This window comes from Triticum aestivum, chromosome 4A (genome assembly GCF_018294505.1).
Source record: "Triticum aestivum cultivar Chinese Spring chromosome 4A, IWGSC CS RefSeq v2.1, whole genome shotgun sequence".
In the NCBI taxonomy this organism is placed as follows: domain Eukaryota; kingdom Viridiplantae; phylum Streptophyta; class Magnoliopsida; order Poales; family Poaceae; genus Triticum; species Triticum aestivum.
The window spans coordinates 734,114,304-734,133,063 of NC_057803.1; the positions used below are offsets into that span (position 1 = coordinate 734,114,304).

Sequence of the window (18,760 nt, forward strand, 5' to 3'; positions counted from 1 at the left end):
TTCATGGGTATTCATCTTTTGCAGTGCTTTGCCAAAAAAAAGTCAAGTTTTTCCCCTTTCTACATGATTTAAACATATTATTTATACTGTACTATTATAGGGTGTAAAACGGAGGACCAAAATACCCTTGTTGCCCACATGATGTCAAAGCTGGCCAAATGGCCCGGGCCGGCCTATCGTAAATGTGCCTGTCACGACATGGCCTGCCGGGGCATGATTACTATACAGGTCATGCCGTGCTGGCCTGCGTGCTACAGCCTGCAACCCAGGCACGACCCAGTTGCTAATCGGGCCGGCCCGCCGGCCCGCTGGCCCGCCTGCTGTTTAGCCTACTGGGATTTTTTGGTCCTATTTTTACCTACCGGGCTAGTATTGAACCCTAGCCCCCGATCCCCATTTCCTAGCCCCTTCTCTTCCTCTCCCACGGCGGCGCACGAACACGCAGCAGTCGCCGATCCTGAGAGAGAGAGAAAAGAGAAGCTCAAACCGAATCCCCACCCGACCACCCAGATGGCACCGCCGGCGACGTCCATGGCCGATATACCGGATGTGATGCTCGAGGAAATCTTCCTCCGCCTCACCGCTGCCGAAGACCTCGCCCGCGCCTCCACCACCTGCCCCTCCTTCCGCCGTGTCATCGCCGACCACGCCTTCCTGCGCCGGTACCGCGCTCTCCACCCGCCGCCTCTCATCGGCCTGCTCCAAGACACCTTCAGCCCAGCCCAGCCACCGCACCCCTCGGCCGTCGCCGCTCGCGCCTTCCTTGGCTTCGACTTCTCCTGCTCATCCCTCCTCCCATCCACCCCCGGCCATACCTGGCGTCCAGTTGATTTCTTTGACGGACGCGCCCTCCTCGCCGGCCCCGCGGACAAAGAAGACCGCCAATTTTGGGTCAGGGACCTCGCTGTGTGCGACCCCATTCACCACCGCTATGTCCTGCTGCCCGCCGTTCCAGACGACCTGAAAGCGCTGGCACCTCAGCTGGACCTCCTCAATCTGGAGGCCTTCCTTGCTCCTGGCCAGAATGAGGACCCTTTATCATTCAGGGTGATGTGCGTGGCGCAATGCACAACCAAACTGCTCATTCTTGTCTTCTACTCCTCTTTGGGTGGACAAGGACAGTGGCATGCTCATACATTTGATCAATGGAGTGGTCAGGCTACATCTGCTTCCGATGGTTCATTTATCCACTCTCATGGTGGGTTGTCCAATCGTCAATTCGTCCACGGATGCTTCTATTGGCATTTGCATTTTCGGAACGAGTTGCTTGTGCTGGACGTGCGTGCAATGGAGTTGTCCGCCATCGACCTCCCACCTGAACGAGGGACTAACAGTTTTGTCCTTGTTGAGCCAGCAGAAGGGATGCTCGGAATGCTCACTGAAGGCTATGGCGAGGACAACGATAGTGACCCATTTTGGCTCACGTATTCCATTCTGAGAAATAACCAATGGCACTTTAACAAGGTCATCCAATTGCCAGTAAACGATGCTGCTCTTGTTGGTGTAGCCGGGGGATACCTGCTCCTAGAAGCGTTGTACACCACAACTGCACAAGAGGCGCTGAAATTTGGATGCTTTTCCGTGGACGTCAAGACATTGCAGGTCGAGTTTTTCGCTGAGCTTATATGCTCGACTATATGCTGGTTTCCCACCATCATTGTGTGCACCAACTATTTGAAGCGGTGAGCGTCTTATCTCTTACTCTTTGCTTACTCTTATTTAATTTGGTATTCGTGTTTGTTATACAGCAAATAGCAATGTGTTGCAGGGATTTGTTTGAAGATAACATGCTTTGCCACTTTGCTCCTTATATGCTTGCAAACAGTGCTGATTATGGATGCAGCCAAGTCATATCTTGCCCAGCATTTGTCGTGTATTAATACTAACCTTGTCTGCAGTTTAATACTAACCTCTGTACAAAAATGTAAGACATTTTTGGTTTTGCTTTCTTTTCTTCTTCTTGTTTTGCATAAAAATGTCTTACATTTTTTTATGGAGGGAGTAGCAAACCCAACCCCTTGTTTGTAGGACTGTCAAAGACGATGAGGTAGTTCTGCCAGTTCGTTTTTACATGGTTACAAACACTCGCTGTTTACAAAGCCCTTGAATCTCTAAAAGGGGAATTGCAAGCCGAAGCGTGAGCGATTCGAGATGGCCTAACAAAGGAGGTGGAATCATTGTTTGGCAGGGCGAGGAGCAGACACTCACTGAAGATCCTCATGTGGGCGATGGATCAGGCCAATTCGTCGGTGAGGGTGACGACGCAGAGGTGGGCGGCGTTCATCTCGTTCGACACCACTCCATTGGCTCTGGCTATGCGGGCATGGACACTCCGATTCCACGAGACGGTGCTAGCCCTTCTAGCGCCGGCGTCGGCTCTGGCCCCGATTTGTGATCCAGGACGGGCTGGTGGTGACTCGCATGCCAGCGATGGTGCCCCAGACCGCTCCACCTCGGCGTTCCACCCAACTGGCACCACCCCCAGCAACTCCGACCCCCCGCCACTCGGCGCAACTCATGGGAAATGATGCATGAATTCTACGCTAGCCAGCAACCGCTTCTGGATGCTGGCTAGCGAGGATTCAGGTGACGATTCTGACGGGGGGGGGGGGGGGGGGCGTTAGTGGCTCCAAAGTAGGTATGGATTTCCCAGATCGTATTGATTCTCATTACAATATGAAAATGCAACGTGGTCGTATCAGAGGAGCGAATCATAGAACTAAAACTCAAATGAACGAACGTGTTCAGAGTTTGCTACTTAAAAATGCAGAACAAAAAATAGAGGATGAACAGATTGGGGGGTGCTGTAGATTGTCAGAATGATCTCCCGTCTGTCAATTCTCCCGATTGGGGAAGATACCATAACAAAAAAAAATGATTTAGCAATGATAAAAATTAAGCATCTCATTCCCAAAGCTTGTGATTTATGTCGTCTTCCTAGATATTTGATGGATATAGAAGGGGACGATGATTTCACTAGAAATGTATTAGAGGAAAAAAATATGTATCACAGATGTTGAGATTGAAAAGATCAGGATGACTGACATAATACCACCAATGAGATGTTGGAGGTTTTTTCTTCTGAGCTCAATTGGGAGGGGGATTCACATATTTGAGATCTGTAGCTTGAGAAGTGACAGCGGATTGGGCCTAGGAACTACTGATGAGGGCTTTGGGCCTACTAGCACTGGGCCTAGTGGGATGCCTTGGTGTGGAGGCCCAGATAAAACTGGGTGGCTGGGGGTATTTAACACCTGGACTTCGCTCCCTCGCTCGTCGGAGCCACACTTCTTGTCATCACCAAATGCTAACGAGAGAGTGGCGGTGGATAGAGCTCGGAGGGAAGAAGTAGAAGAAGATCTGCTGACGGAAGAACCAAGGATGGCTGAGAGACAAGATAATTGGCGTCCAAGGATGAGGAGAGGTGGTTTGGGAGAGAGGGAACTCGTTTGGTACATTTTGGGGCAATTATAGCAGAGATTTCGGAAGGCAAGATCATAGAGACCCGGATAATTTCGACCGTAGAGAGAGAGATGGTGGTTTCAGAGGCAGATCTGGGACTAATAGTAGTGGATCTGGAAGCAAAGGGGATATAATTGGACAAGGGAATGATTTTGTTGGTTAGTTAGGCAAGAGGGTATAACTCTGTTAGATTTATGGGTCAGCAAGATAGTTTGCAATTTGGGCAGAATTGTTTTGGGGCTGGTAATGGATTTGTAGCAGGTAATTCAATTTTTCAACTGGTGGACATGGGAGCAATTTACAGATGCAAGGGGTTGGGGGTTGATGTTATGCCGAACCAGAATTACCCTCAAATGGTTCCTGTTGGCTTGGGTTTGGGCCAATTTGGATTTATGCATTAGGAGAAAATTACACAGCAATATCAGTATTTGCTTGCCAATGTACCTAAGCAGGCGGTTTTACAAACTCGAGGAGTTGGAAAAGAAGATGGGGGCAAAGACTCAAACAAGAAAAATAATGCTAGTGGGTCAAAGGAGTTATTCTGTGCCAAGTGTAAGGGATAGGGGCATCTAAAAAACGAGTTCAGTGTGGTCTGCCAAAGACCCTCACATAGCACAAAAGAGTGTATTGTGCTGAAGCAGACTAAACTTGTTGCAAAGTATGTAGGATATAGTGCTAAGGGGCTTGGCTGTCTGCTGGTGCAAAATAAAAAAAGACATCTCTATTGCAGAACATGCCAATCCTAAGGCGCTGATAACTGTTTACTTAGGACAACTGAATGAAACTACTATATCTCAAGGTTTCAGCAAAATGTTTGAATGGGGATGGAGATGGAGAGATAAGTTTCAAAGTCCAAAAACTTTCTTAATGAGATTCCCTAACAAGGCCAAGCTGGTGGAATTATATTTTTTGAGAAATTCACTCTATTGGGAACACGGGCCATAGTGGAGGTTAACTTCTGGAGCCTGACACTTTGAGACATTATCAGGGAATCTATGAGATTGGATCTACTTTGGGGCCTGTGGTGGAGGTTGATGTAGAACATATTCATTCAAAAGAAGAAATTAGATTGAAAGTTGGGGTGAGAGACATGCACAAGATGCCAGCTGGGACTGAAATCACTACAAAAGATATGTTTTTGTATGACATTGGTTTTGAATTTGAGTCCATTGCAGAACATGGATGGTATAAGTTTGATGATGGGAACAAAAGGAAAATATTTGACTTCTTATCTTTGGAAGGTGTGCCTAAGCAAAGAGACAATGATCTGCATAAGAAGAACAGACAAACTGACCCTGTCAAACACAATGTAAGCCTGGGGAGCCTGGGCTTATACAGTACAAACATGTTGTGCATGGGGATGGGCAGAGCAAAGCTTTTGTTGGGAGGTTGTAGTGGTAATATAGAGCAAGAGGTGGCTGTGAACAGGAAAGAGGAACATAATTTGCTCATGAGGCTCAGATTGGCAGAGGAGATGGCTGCCAGACAGGCTGCTCAACTAATGATGGAAGAGAAAAAGAGGAAAGAAGTAGAAATTGTTAAACAAAGTCTAGAGAGAGAGAGGTGAAAAGTCATCATGAACTGCTACAAATTAATCTAAAGCTAGTTGATGAAGTGAGAGAATCTCAATCTAATGATAAAAGTCTAGAGAGGGAAAATGAGACTTTGGATGGTGGTGAGCTTAGGGGAAGGTGTGGCTACAGGAAAAAGCATGGCATAAATGGAATTTCTTGAACAGGAAATAGGGCTAGGGTACTTGGAGGCACTTGATTATAATGTCAGCCAGGAACAAGATTCCATTGAAACTAACATCAAAATGATAGGAAGAGGAGAACTAGAACTAAAAGAAGAACAGAGACTTAGAAGATGTGAAAGGCTCAAAAGGAAAAGAAGATCGCATCATTACTGCTTTAGCAAAGAGAGAGCTGCTAAGAAGGACAACTACGGTGAGCATAATTCTCCTACTTTATTGCTTCCATCTCATATTTAGTTGCGGAAAGTGGCTAGTGGTGTGGAGTTTAGTTTAGGTAAAAATATTGATGTGATTGAATGCAATATTAAGCTTATTAAAGCATTGGAACATGCTAGAATTGATTTGTGGGTTGCTAATAATAATACAAATACAAAAAATGTCCACATTCCTGAAATAACACATATTATTGAAACTGGGGAGCATAGCTTAGAAGAATTGATACAACATGATCAAGACAATATTGATGATTGGGATAAGTTGAGAGGGACTTTCTCTCCAGAAAAGGGAAAAATAAAGACAAACACTAGAAATTCTGGTGGCAAAACTTCTATTATTATCAAAACCTTTGAACAATCTTGGGAAAAAAGATGAGATGTATCTATTGGAATATGAGAGGTTTTGGTGCTGATATTAAGAAAAGATTTCTTAGATAAATGATCATGGATATGAAAGTTGTTTTCTTGGCTTACAAGAAACTATGAGACAACAATTTTCTAGAACTTATTTGCAAAGCATATGTGCTGGTAGAGATTTTCATTGGCATGTTACTCCTAGAGGTAAATCTGGGGGCATGTTACTAGTGGTCAATTATACTATGCTTGATGTGATTTCACAAGGTGAAGGTGAACACCACATCAAATTGGTTGTTCAAGATTTGAAAACAAGGCTGATTTGGGACCTGATAGTAGTTTATGGGGAAGCCCACCCAGATAGAAAGGCTGCTTTCCTTGCCGAATATCTAGAATTTGCCAAGATAATCTTAACCCTCATTAAATAGGTGGAGATTTTAACTTAACTAGAAAAGCCGCTGAAAAAAACTATCCAGGTTCTCCTGATCACCGGAGCTTCCTCTTTAATGCTATTTTGGAACAAGCTGGGGTTAGAGGATTAGAAATGCATGGTAGATAATTCACCTAGGGAAATAATATCCCTGTCCCCACCTTTCAAAAGGTTGACATAATTCTCTTTTGTGTGGAATGGGAAGAGACATTCCCTTTGACACAGGTTTCTGCCTTGGTCAGAGAAAAAAAATCTGACCATACTCCTCTTTTTCTAGATTCTGATGATATACAGAGATCTAATCCTATATTTAGATTTGAAAATTCCTGGCTTTTGAGAGAATGAATTGACAAAATTGTATGTGATGTTTGGCACGATCCAAACATTACTGGTAGCTATAGAGATAAATGGCAAACTAGGTTTAGATTACATAGAACTAAATTAAAAGGGTTAATGCCTGGTACATAGAGCTAAAAAAGATATACCCTCTAAGCTTGATGCTATTGATAAGCACTGTGAGATTTTTAGGCTCACTACTGAAGATAGAAATGAACAAATGGAGCTTAGAGCCCCGTTGGATAGGCTCCTTGAACAGGAAGAAACTAAATGGAAACAAAGTGCTAAAGTAGATGAATTGCTAGAGGGGGCTCCTCCAACAAGAAGAAACTAAATGGAAACAAAGTGCTAAAGTAGATGAATTGATAGAGGGTGATGGCAACACTAAACATTTCTCATGCCAAGGCTAATGGCAGGCGCAAGATAAAGAAAATTATTTGTCTATACCAAGAGGAAGGGAGAATTGAAGGAGATAAAAACTTGATGGATTACATCACTCTCTTCTACAAAAAAAAATTGGTCCTCCTGATGATTCTTCTTTTTCATTAGATGCTGATAATGCTTAGGAAAACTGTGAAGAACACAGTGACAAATTGACTAAGAAATTCTCTCTAGAGGAAATTAAATATGTTGTTTTTATGGCTCATAGTAAATCTCCTTGTCAAGATGGCTTCACTACTGAATTTTATTTGCGCTTCTGCGATTTATTTTAAGAAATGATTTGAAGGCTCTTTTAGATGATTTTACAGAAGGATCAACGGATATCAGCAGACTGAACTATGGCATTATTACCCTAGTGTCCAATATAAATATACAAATCAAATTCAAAAATTGAGAATTGTTTGTCTGTTAAATGTGAGTTTTAAAATTGTTACCAAAGTCTTGATGAACAAACTCAACTTGGTGGTTGTTGAAGTTATTTTCCAATTCAAACTGCTTTTGTTAAAGATAGATATATTATCGAAGGGGTCCTGTCTCATTATGAAGCTCTAAATAGTATACATAGAAAGAAACAAAGTGCTTTGCTTCTTAAATTAGATTTTGGAAAGGCCTATGATAAAATTGTTAAATGTGAGTTTTAAAATTGTTACCAAAGTCTTGATGAACAAACTCAATTTGGTGGTTGCTGAAGTTATTTCTCCAATTCAAACTACTTTTGTTAAAGGTAGATATATGATGGAAGGGGTCTTAACTCTTCATGAAGCTTTAGACAGTATACATAGAAAGAATCAAAGTGCTTTGCTTCTTAAAGTAGATTTTGAAAAGGCCTATGATAAAATTAAATGGTCTTTTGTTTTTTTAAATGTTTAAAATGAGGGATCTCCATACAAATGCATAGATTGGGTTATGAAAACTATTCGAGGAGGTAAAGTTTGTGCAAGGTAAATGATAACTTGAGGACTTAATTTCCCACTCACAAAGGATTAGGACAAGGGGACTCTTTATCCCCTTTAAATTTTGATTTGGCAGCAGATGCCCTGGCTATAATGCTCGATAATGCTAAGAAAACTGGCCTACTAAAGGGGGTCCTAGATGAAAATGTTACAAATGGGATAAACATGCTGCAATATGTAGATGACACCATCTTCTTGCTGCATTATGATTATGAAAGTGCACACAATTTAAAGTATGTGATCTGCCTTGTTGAACAAATGTTTGGTCTGAAAATTAACTTCCATAAAGGTGAACTTTCCTTATTGGAAAATGTTGTCGATAAGGCAAATGAATATTCCAAAATCTTTACCTGCCCTGTTGGCACTCTACCTATGAAATATCTGGGGTTGCATGTAGATGAAAAAGGGTTAGGAACAAACATTGGAAACCTCTTGAGGAAAAGGTGGAAGGGAAATTGGCAGGGTAGATTACTAGCTAGTGATAGGGGGATCACTCTGATCCAGTCTTCCCTGACTAGGGTCCCATACTTTATGATGTCTTTCTATGGGCTGCTAGTGGGTGTTTGTAAATGCATGGATTTGTTTAGGCTAGATTGACGTGGTAAGAAAATAATGATAAGAAAAAACACCATCTTGTTAAATGGTCAGAGGTTAGCAAACCTAAAGATATGGGGACTAGGAATACAAAATTTAACCCCGGTGAGCAAAGCATTATTATGCAAGTGGTGGTGAAAACTGCTAAATTCACATGCTCTTTGGCAGGAAATAATTATTAGTAAACATGAGAAGAAAAAATGCTTGAATGCAGTCACAGCAGGCTGGGGGATTCTCAATTCTGGTGTGAAATATTAAAGCATAGAGATCATTTCCTTTCCCTTTTTAGATTTAATGTGGGAGATGGAAAAAATGTGAGATGTAGGAAGATTGGTGGATAGGGCCCAAAGCTCACAAATTTAGTTTTCCAAGATTATATATTATTTGCTTTGATAAAAAAATCTCAAAGATGTCCTGGATAATGGAATTGACTGTAAAATTTAGGAGAACCCTCACTGGAGATGCTCTTGAATTGTGGGATCACATCAAAGAAGCTTGTGCTTCATTCATCAAATGGACACTGACTACATTTATTCTCTCAAGTCTTTCTATAGACACTTGATTGAAAATGGGATTAAATACCACATTTCTTTATATGGAAAATTAAAATGCCACCTAGGGTAAAAGTGTTCATGTGGCTAGCTCTTAGGAATAACATCCTCACAAAAGTTAATTTGCTCCGTAGAGGATGGAAAGGTGACAAAAAGTGCCCCTTTTGTGGGCAAGTTGAAACTATTGATCGTCTCTTCTTTTCCTGTTAGTGGCTCGTTTACTATGGAATATATTAAAATGTGCTTTTAACCTGATAAGATAGATTTTGTTATTGGACTTGGGTGAAAAAAATTAACAAAGAGGAAAGAGGACTAGTAATGGTGGGAATTTCCGCCATTTGCTGGACTTTATGGAAATTGCGCAATAGGGTTATTATTTATAACAAGGTGGATGGCTCTTGCATTCTAGTTAATCTGTTTTTGAAATGGCTTCATGATTGGAATATTTTGCAGAAATACCCTGCAAGAAGTAAGCTGATGGCGGCAGGAGTGAGACAGGTTGGAAAAGTTGTCGAGGAGATTTTCATGGCGGCTCATGGTTTAGCGGGATGATGCATCTGGAGTTCTACACTCGGGAGGCACTGATAGTCTGCTTATCGTGAGACACATCTCCGAGCATATCTTCTCCACTGTCTTTTTCTTTGCTAGATTGTATCCATATCTATGTAATAAGGTAGAAGTATTGTTTCTCTTAGACGTGTCAGCCCTTGTTTGATACCGTGTTTGTTGGTTCTGGACCATTCTGTGAGACAGGCCTTAGATCAGGGTGCTTTTGAGGGAAGTGTGAGGGGGGGGGGATGGTCCTTCCCTCCGTCTCCCTTAAGTGGCTTGGATGCGTAGTTGATGTTGCCGCCTTTATTTTCTTTTTAGTTTGAACTCTTTGTAAGACTTGGTAGTATCTAGTAATGGATATCGGAGAGGCGAACTCTCTTTTATAAAATAAAACATCTATAATTTCTTAGCTCTCATTATTTTCTCCTCTGGATGCATCTGCCTCTTCATCCATTAGTTTTAACACATCTTCCACCATATGGCCCTTTTTTTGCTAGAAACATTTCTAGATGGGTTATGTTTCTAGTCTTTCCTATAATTTATTTGATGCATAATTTTTTTCCCTTCTTCAATTGGTAAATACTAAATGATAAGCTGCTTGGTCGTTCAGTTTTCCTTGGATTAACCAGAAGAAACAAACTAAATTGGTTTGATGGAGACTCGACCTTATAAATTGTTTCTCGAATGAAATTTTCAGTTTGTTGATGTGTTATCGTGTAAAGTTTAGGTTGTGGAGCCATATGCCCATTATAGTACACATTGGCAAACTTTAGTTTGTCGCTTCATGCCATATGCACATTAGAATATGCAAAGTAGCTATTGGTCTATCTGATGCTATTATTTTGTTATATAAATAAATACGTGTAATTGGTAGGCTTGTATTCATGTGCTTTCTATTATATTGCCATGTGTCGTAAATTCATCTTGTTTCATCTACGTAAAGACACCAACAACACTTGGAAAGAAGGCCCCGAGCGCGTCATGTCGCAAGAAGAGGAAGTGATACCAGAATGAGGCATATTTACTTGTTCAATTCCTGGTCCTATACTGTAGTGATGACGCATCATGTTTGAATTGCTAAGTAGCATTTTCTAAACATATATAAAGCTTGAGTTAACTCTGAATCAAGCTGAACATATATGCCTGCTCTTGATGTTGTGGTCGAGAAGAGGTGCTCGGATAAAGTTATATGCTCAAAGTGTAATGCATGCCATCCTGTAAGGAATGCCCTAATCGACCATAGAGTAGACTTGTTTTCACTTTTTTTAGTTTGTATGCTTTGTTTCTAAAGGATTCGAGGTTTGTTTGTTTGTATGTCATCCACCTCATTACAAGCTTGAGATGCACATCATCGTTTCCCTTTTTCCTTTTGAATTTTATCGAGTATAGTGGACACTGGTTGTGAATACATCTGACTACTCTGTTTTTGGAAAAGAAAGCAGAGTACTCTGTTTTTGGAGTTCCAGCGCTTCTGTTACTCTCTGCTTCCAACAAGATTGATGATGTATATTAACCTCTAAAAGGGTACATAAGTGTACTTAAAAGGATACATAAGCGTACGTGCTCTAGAAATAAGTATGCATCAATGTGTTAGCTAATAGCTGCTCGAGAAAGCCATGGGAGATAGACAAACTTCATTTGGTCATTCTGTTTATATGTCGCATGAATCATTCTATATATATTTTTAAAACCTCTCTACTAAAAAAAGTATGTTTGTGTTTAAGGGCATGCACACTCGTCCCCAGCCCCACCCTTCAATTGCCACTTTCCCAGCAAATACTACCAAACGATCATTTGATGGGTTTTTTATATGTGGATGTATATTGTGGATATTATGACCAGAACATCTATCAGTGAGGCAATTTACTGAGGGAGGGGATAATCATAGTAGTTCAGACATGCCCACATGCTCCTTTTATGGTGGGCATGAAAGCATTCACCGCATGGTTGTTGCACATATATGATATCAAGTGGTACGGTAATGTATGTGATAGTGTTCCTATTTAAGCATGAGAAGAGAGATGGAACATGATCATAACTCACAACAAAACTATCTTGCATAGGATGTGCAAGGCGTAAAAGCTAAGTCCAAGTTTTTCGTCTTTGTTGGAATAGATTTTGATATGCTAGGTTAATATCACCATGCAACACGTGTGTACGTGATGGAACAAGTTTTACACTTACTTGGAAACTGCTTTTGCAATGTAGTCGAAACCCAAAGACATCCTAGGACTTGGAAGCATCAGGATCTCCGACTAGACAAGATTGTTTCATCAATGAAGTCGCATTACCTCTGATGTTAGCTTGAGGAGTGTTCTTCGGGGTCCATCATGGAACCGGGACACTTGATTGGGGAAGTACAAAACATCACCATGTGTGTTTGGCCCATGCGCATAATCTGGGTCAGCATACCTTTATTACATCCCGCCGCTGGAGCTAAACAAACTTCATTTGGGCATTTTAATTTTCATAATATAAATCTCTCCACTAGTATGTTCATGTTAAATGGCATGTTCTTTTACAAGATTCGGAGCATAAATGTACCATACAATTTTCTTCAGGTATTGCCAGTTTGAAAGTGCAAAAGAGACAATGAGCTTAGTGCAGATCATGGGAGCTGCTGGGTCTGTTTATGCGTCACCTGAATCATTCTAGTGCCTTGCGCAGGAGAGGGAGAACAGATTCTCAGCTGAGTCCAAAGAATATTTTGATCTCTTGGAACATAAAATTCGGTCCTGGAGCTTATCAGCAAGTTACTTGATCAGCAGCAAAGAAGATTGTATGCAGATTCCGCTTAGGACCGCTACCAAAGATTTTGCAATAAGTTGGTTTTCCATCATCACATAATTTACTTTCGCCTAAAAGGAACGAGTGACAGCTTCTGCACGTACAATATTAGAAATATATATAGAGAGTCGATGGTATGCACACCTAAGGCCTGAAGAAAAATTTGGCCCTGACAGTAGGGAGCTGTTTATGTATCTGCTAGCAGTAGGGATGTTTATGCCTTGCTAGATAGCCAAGTCATTCTATGCAGCAATATACACATTCTTTCTTCTAGACATTTCCATTGCCGGAGTTCACCAAATCAAGTAAACTAAGACTTTGAGGAGGGCACACCCAATCTTTTAGTCATGCACATTGCAGTAACAGATATGTTCAGAGATTCAGTGGTTTGAACCTAGTCCGTACCTAAAAGTTCAAATGCTGGGAAATAGTGTACGCAAGGATAGCACTCACCCACACACACATCATAGTTTTCAACATGGGGTCAAAGCAAATACATCCAAAATGCTGACATATTCAATGATTTGTAAATAGCCAGAATTTGGAAATACATCAAGCTAATACATCTAATCCACGCATCACCTTTCTTTTCGTAGACCTCAACGCGCTTGGGGGAACCATCTTCTTTGACACAACATCAGCATCTGCATCTGCATGAAACAACATGAACTTCCCATATGAGCAATAGACCAATAGGAATATAGAGCTACCGAGTACATCGACCAAGCATCAAATATATCAATTGCTGCATCTGATGTATGAACTTGAGACTGGATCTTTGAATGGCATTGCCCAGTAGCATTGAATTACATGAAAAGAAGAACCTACCAAACAGGGAACAAGACTCCAAATATGTGCTTTGCGAACGCCCTGAATTTCCATGTGTGCATATGATTAACCAACCTAGAGTTTTTACGACGAGAATGCACTATGCCGAGGTCTCCATTCAAGAGACCAATTTATTCAAGGACTAGGTGCTGCATCCATTTAAAGAAAGTTACTTGCCCAGATCAGCTGAAAGTAACAATAACAATAATATACTTGTGACTAAGATTACTTGCATATATGTGACATCCTCCTTTCTGCTTAGCAGTTCAACAGCAGGAATGAACAGACAACTCATATATGTGACATCTTACTTGGTCTCAGTGTTTCAACTGTTCCACTAAATTGACTAAGGCAGCAGCGCGAACAACTTGACCAACTCATATAGCAAATGCCTGAATCTTATTCCTTTGTTGCATAACACTGAGACCAAGGAAAATAGAAGTAAGCACAGAGTAGATAACACGCTCGCCGCTTCATATAGTTGGCGCACACAGTGATGGTGGGAAACCAGCGTACAGTCGTCTAGGTAAGTGTTTGCAAAATGCAGTGAACAACTCGACCTGGAAAGTCTACAGATCCAGCAAGAAGTACTTCTCTTGTGAAGATCTAGAGTACATCGCGTATATGAGCAAGTATCCTGCAGCTACACCAGTCAGACGTACATGCTTTACCGGCAACCGGATGACCTTCTCCAAGTGCCATTGGTAATTTGTCAGAATGGAATACGCGAGCCACTACCGTTGATCTTTGTTGTCCTTATCATAGCCGTTACGTATGGTGAGTATCCCCAGCATTCCTTTTGCTGCCTCGACAACGGCAAAACTCTTAGTCGCTCGTTGTTCAGATGGGAGGTTGATAACAGAGAACTCCTTTATGCGCACGTCAAGCACAAGTAACTCATTCCACAAATGCAAATACCAATAGAAGTATCCATGGACAAGCTGATAACTGGACAGCCCAGGCTCACACTTTACAAACGAAGCAGCAGAACATGCCATTGTACATTCAAAGAGGAGACCAGAAGCAGCAGATTCATTTTGCATTGCGCCAACCATATCACCATGAATGGTAAGGGGTCCTCCTCAAAGTCTCCAAATTGAGGAGTTCAACGGGGATGGTGGGCAACATTATATAGCGGCAGTGCACCGGGTTGCACACGGCGAGGTACCTGACCAAAAGTTTGCCATACACCTTGAAGCTCACCAGGATGGGTCTGGCAAATTTTTTCCGATAGGGATGCCGGCCAGGAGGGCACACCCGTCAAAGAAGTCAATTGGACTCCAGGTACAGCCGGAAATGGAGGGGAGGAAGGAGCCGGAGAAATCAAAGCCGGCGAAGGCGCAGGTAGCGATGGCGGAGGGGTGATTTGGGCATGGCCAATGCATAGCCCCAGGGTTATGCCTCGCGTGCCATGTAGGATCGGATATCAGAAAAGGTAGGTTCGGATGGGGAAGCGAGATCCTATGCAGGAGGCAGGTGCTTGAGGAGAAAAGGTGTGGTCTAGTGCATAAAGTTGAAAAAGTTGAAGTGGAGATTAGGATGCATGTGTAGTGATAGTCTACTTTTTATTCTTTGATGAGACCCACTAGTAGTAGCTTGCATTGAGAAAAAAAAAATCAATATAGATGCCTCAAACTACTTTTTGTCATGGGACATATGTATCCATATGCCATCATTGTAAATGCCCTTAGTAATAGCTATGTACAAACATGTTGATTACCATTTGGATCTTCTTGTATTAATTCCCTCTCATTCACAAATAGGTATATGCTCATTTTAAATCTTCTCCCACTAATACAGATCGAACTTCCATAAGTGCATTAATGCAACACATCTTGATAATGGATATCCAAATAATTAGATTACAAATATGTGGGTGTTCATTTTGGATCTCCTCGCATCAATACTTCTAATTTGTGTAGATGTGTTCAAGACATCCTTTTGTATGACTTATTTCCATCTTTATGTTATCTTTACAGTCGATCAAGTTGACCCTCATCAATTTAATGGTTGCACAAAAAATATTGTAACTTTGAAGTTGCTCATCTCTTACCCATATTTACAAATAGTTCCTCAAGGGAGAACCACAAATTAACTTTTGGATAAAACATCAACATCCTCAATTAGAAATAGTTATTTCTAAGTCAAAATTGTAAGATGGGTCCACCTCTAGAAAAGCCGTACGCACCCTTGTGAATATCACTGTTACCCTTGTGAATATCACTGTTACCCTTGTGAATATCACTGTTCACTTTAAGTAGTTTTATGTGTTGATAGAGAAAAAATTATTTTGGCTCCCGATGTCACATGCAGATGTAATCTAGATCATACACATCTCATCCATGCATCACTTTCGATGCGCCGGTACCAAGCATTGAACATGCACGTACATCTAATCCACGCGTCCCTCTCTCTCTCTCTCTCTCTCTCTCTCTCTCTCTCTCTCTCTCTCTCTCTCTCTAGACCACTATGCGCTTGGAGGAAACAAGTGTTTTAACATGGCATCAACATTTGTGGCTGTGGATAGATCAAAAGGCATGAACTTTCCATATGAACCCCTAAAAAAAGAACTTTCCATATGAACAAGGCACCAATAGGAATACAAGGCTACCAAGTATATCGATTGCTGCATGTGATGCATGAAGTTGATGCTGCATATTGATTGCTGCATGTGATGCATGAAGTTGAATGGAATTACATGAAAAGAACCCACAAGCCACGGAATTATATTTCATTATTGCATAAAAACAAACATTATATTAATCACGAACATTATATGGTGCAAGCAAGTTAGTGTTGAGGTCGACCAGCATGCGCAGCTCCTCATTTTCTTTGATCAATGTCTCCGCCCATGGCATATCAGCAAGCTCGGACAAGCACTCACTAACCGTATCCCTTGTCAGATCCACACATTGGGGCATATTCGAGGACTTCATCCCGCCCTTTTCAGCTTGGTATTCCCTAATGATGGCTTCACAGATGTTAAGGGTGCTCAGCACGGTCTCATAGTCCACCACGCAAAAACGGAGAGCATGCATCATAATTGTGCCTTTCTTGGCATTTTGCAGCATTTTCTTGACATCAACGCCAACCTTAGTGACATGTCCCTTAAAGATATCAATGGAGACAAGCACCAGGTCAAGGAGGTTCTTAGCCTCGGCGCTCCGATTGTTGGACTGGAGGGTTGACAGACAGAATGCCTCTGTGATGTTGAGCCAGTAGTCAGAGGCGTTCTTGCATGCTTCCACTATGAGGTCTGTCGCATTGAGTTTGCCACTGACAGAGCCATTGGCTTGAGTAGCGGTGGCAGTGGAAAGGAGCATGAAGACTATCGCAGAGAAGACGATGGAGGTAGGCGGCATTGTTGCCATCGCTACAAGGCTAGCTAGAAGCCTTGGATTGTAATGAAGCAGAGAGCGGTAGAGATAAATGGATATGGAAGGATGTGTGAGAGTAGAGATGGATGGATGGATGGAGGTTGAGCTTTATTTATAACATGTGCAGTGAGATTTCTTAAATGCAGTATGTAGCTAGATCATGGATATCTATATCTATCTATCTATCTATCTATCTATCTATCTATCTATATTTATATCTATGCATCAATTTATTTATTGATATCTATATCTGTATCTATGCCTCGATATACCTATACTAATTATAGACTCCCTAAAAAAGTCGGATGTTAATCAGAAAATATGAGTCGTTCATCTGGTGAAAATGACTTATTACGGTGTTGATTCACCTAGTGGAAATTCTCACGTTAAATGAGAAAAAGAAAAATTGTGAACCATATATCTTGTGGGACCATGTTATTACGTCCAGCAACGGCGATTCTAATAGGGTGACTTCAACAGGCCAAAGCCTACCATACATCTATTTTTTTTTCTTTTACTACTACTTCTGTCCGATCCCAATAGCCCAACTTCTGGTCCCATCTACACATGTACAGTGAACATGTGACAGGAGCACCGTGCCACAAGTGAAGCGCGAATGCGCCCACAAGCCAAGCCGCCAACCCTAGTTGCAGACAAGTTCGACGAGGGCCGCAACCTGCAGGAGACCGCCGGCCTGCCGGCAGTCGGGGCGCACGTCGTGAGACTGAGGGAGCCAGGGACGAGTTGTTGGGGGCGGGGGGTACCAGCTGGGTAACTCGATGGTATGCATCACCAAGAGAAGTGGGCACTGGTTGTTGACGTATTGTCAAATTCCTGAACTATTTGCAGTGAAAGCTACTTTTCTATTATCTACTGTAAGTACTAGTTCATGCACTATTAATTAATTTAGGTTTCCTTCTGTTAGTAGGAATTCTATAGGATAGGATTTTGAACGAAAAATACCTTTGGCGCTCTTTGGTTTGTAGGAATAGGAATGGATACCTATTCCTATGTAGGATAGGAATCAATCATCACATTTCAAAGGATAAAACATTAGCCTAGACTCAATGGAAAAATACCTATCCTATGCATCAAAAGACATTTTTTCACTATTATAAACATAAATTTGTCACACACGTGCTAAATGTTTCAGAAGGTATGTGACTAGGTATATTATCATCTATTTTAATAGATGCCTTTACACCATAATACTTTAGGACATGTGTGTTATATATCCAAATCCATCCGTGTTGAGATAGTTGAGGGAAGTCAATGCATTGCCTTAAAAAAATTATTCCAGCACTCCTAGCATAAGAAAGAAATCGAGGTTGAGTTTAAATTACAAGCAAGAAAATGTATCGAAAATATCCCTCGTAGTTCTTCTTTGATTCCCAGATTTTGCTGCATCCAACACGTCATCAACATAACATGGTCAATGGATGCTAAACCAAATATCCAAAGGTGTTGTTTGCAAAACATGATGTATACCACCCAAGCCCTTTGTAATAAGTTGATTTACTAGTCTATTTTTTTTGTGGGTGCAAAATTGTGGTTTTGTTGTTGTACTCTATAACAAAAACAGTGTTCTCCTTAGCAGAATGTTTTCTCCACTATTTTATTTAATTCTCTCCCGGAAGGCTTCGTGTTGTTAACTGAAGTTTACATTTTTCATATACACTTTAAAGAGCACAATTGATGAGATTTCACCCATTCTTAATTACGTGTGAACACCGTATCAACAACATTTTTCTAAGCTACCAAGCGAATCCATAAAATCTCGCCTCTCATAATCTATCCTCTCAAGTACATTGTTTTCACAGAAAAACAGTATGGCTTGGGTTGAGACCAGAGGTCGTATTAGACGCTGTTAAGCCTGATTCTACTTTGATTGAGTAATGCAAGAATTATTTCCTCAAAAAAATCCAGTTTGGTCCTGGGGTCATTCCGGTTACAATGATCACCAAATTCAGAACTCAATGGTATATAGGCGATAGTGGAGTGAATCAGCAACAAATTCTCATGACCTCTCATCGCCATGGTTCCATTCAAATTTTCTAGCTCGAGCAAGTCAACAGAATCGTTACTTTTGGTAACTTGGCAAGAATATATGGTGTTTGTAATCTCTAC

General features: G+C 41.4%; 1 protein-coding gene and 1 pseudogene across 2 annotated transcripts; one reads left to right on the plus strand and one right to left on the minus strand.

Moving 5' to 3' along the window:
- The first annotated feature begins 433 nt into the window (after positions 1–433).
- On the plus strand, positions 434–9,982 carry LOC123083465 (uncharacterized). 2 transcript variants are annotated; one of them, XM_044505506.1, is made up of 2 exons: positions 434–1,682; positions 9,543–9,982. In XM_044505506.1, the coding sequence occupies exons 1-2, from the start codon at positions 511–513 to the stop codon at positions 9,565–9,567; spliced, it is 1,197 nt and encodes a 398-aa protein (XP_044361441.1). In that variant the 5' UTR covers positions 434–510; the 3' UTR covers positions 9,568–9,982. The 2 variants fall into 2 exon arrangements, with proteins under 2 accessions (XP_044361441.1, XP_044361440.1); XM_044505505.1 differs by lacking the exon at positions 9,543–9,982 and adding an exon at positions 2,189–2,629.
- Positions 9,983–13,729: 3,747 nt separating this feature from the next.
- On the minus strand, positions 13,730–14,641 carry LOC123084441 (uncharacterized; annotated as a pseudogene).
- Between the last annotated feature and the right edge of the window lie 4,119 nt (positions 14,642–18,760).

Excerpts from the sequence above, each read along its gene's own strand:
- LOC123083465 (XM_044505505.1), top strand. The coding sequence starts at position 511 with ATGGCACCGCCGGCGACGTCCATGGCCGATATACCGGATGTGATGCTC. Across the intron at positions 1,683-2,188 it reads TGCACCAACTATTTGAAGCG|GGCGAGGAGCAGACACTCAC; the intron begins GTGAGCGTCTTA and ends ATTGTTTGGCAG.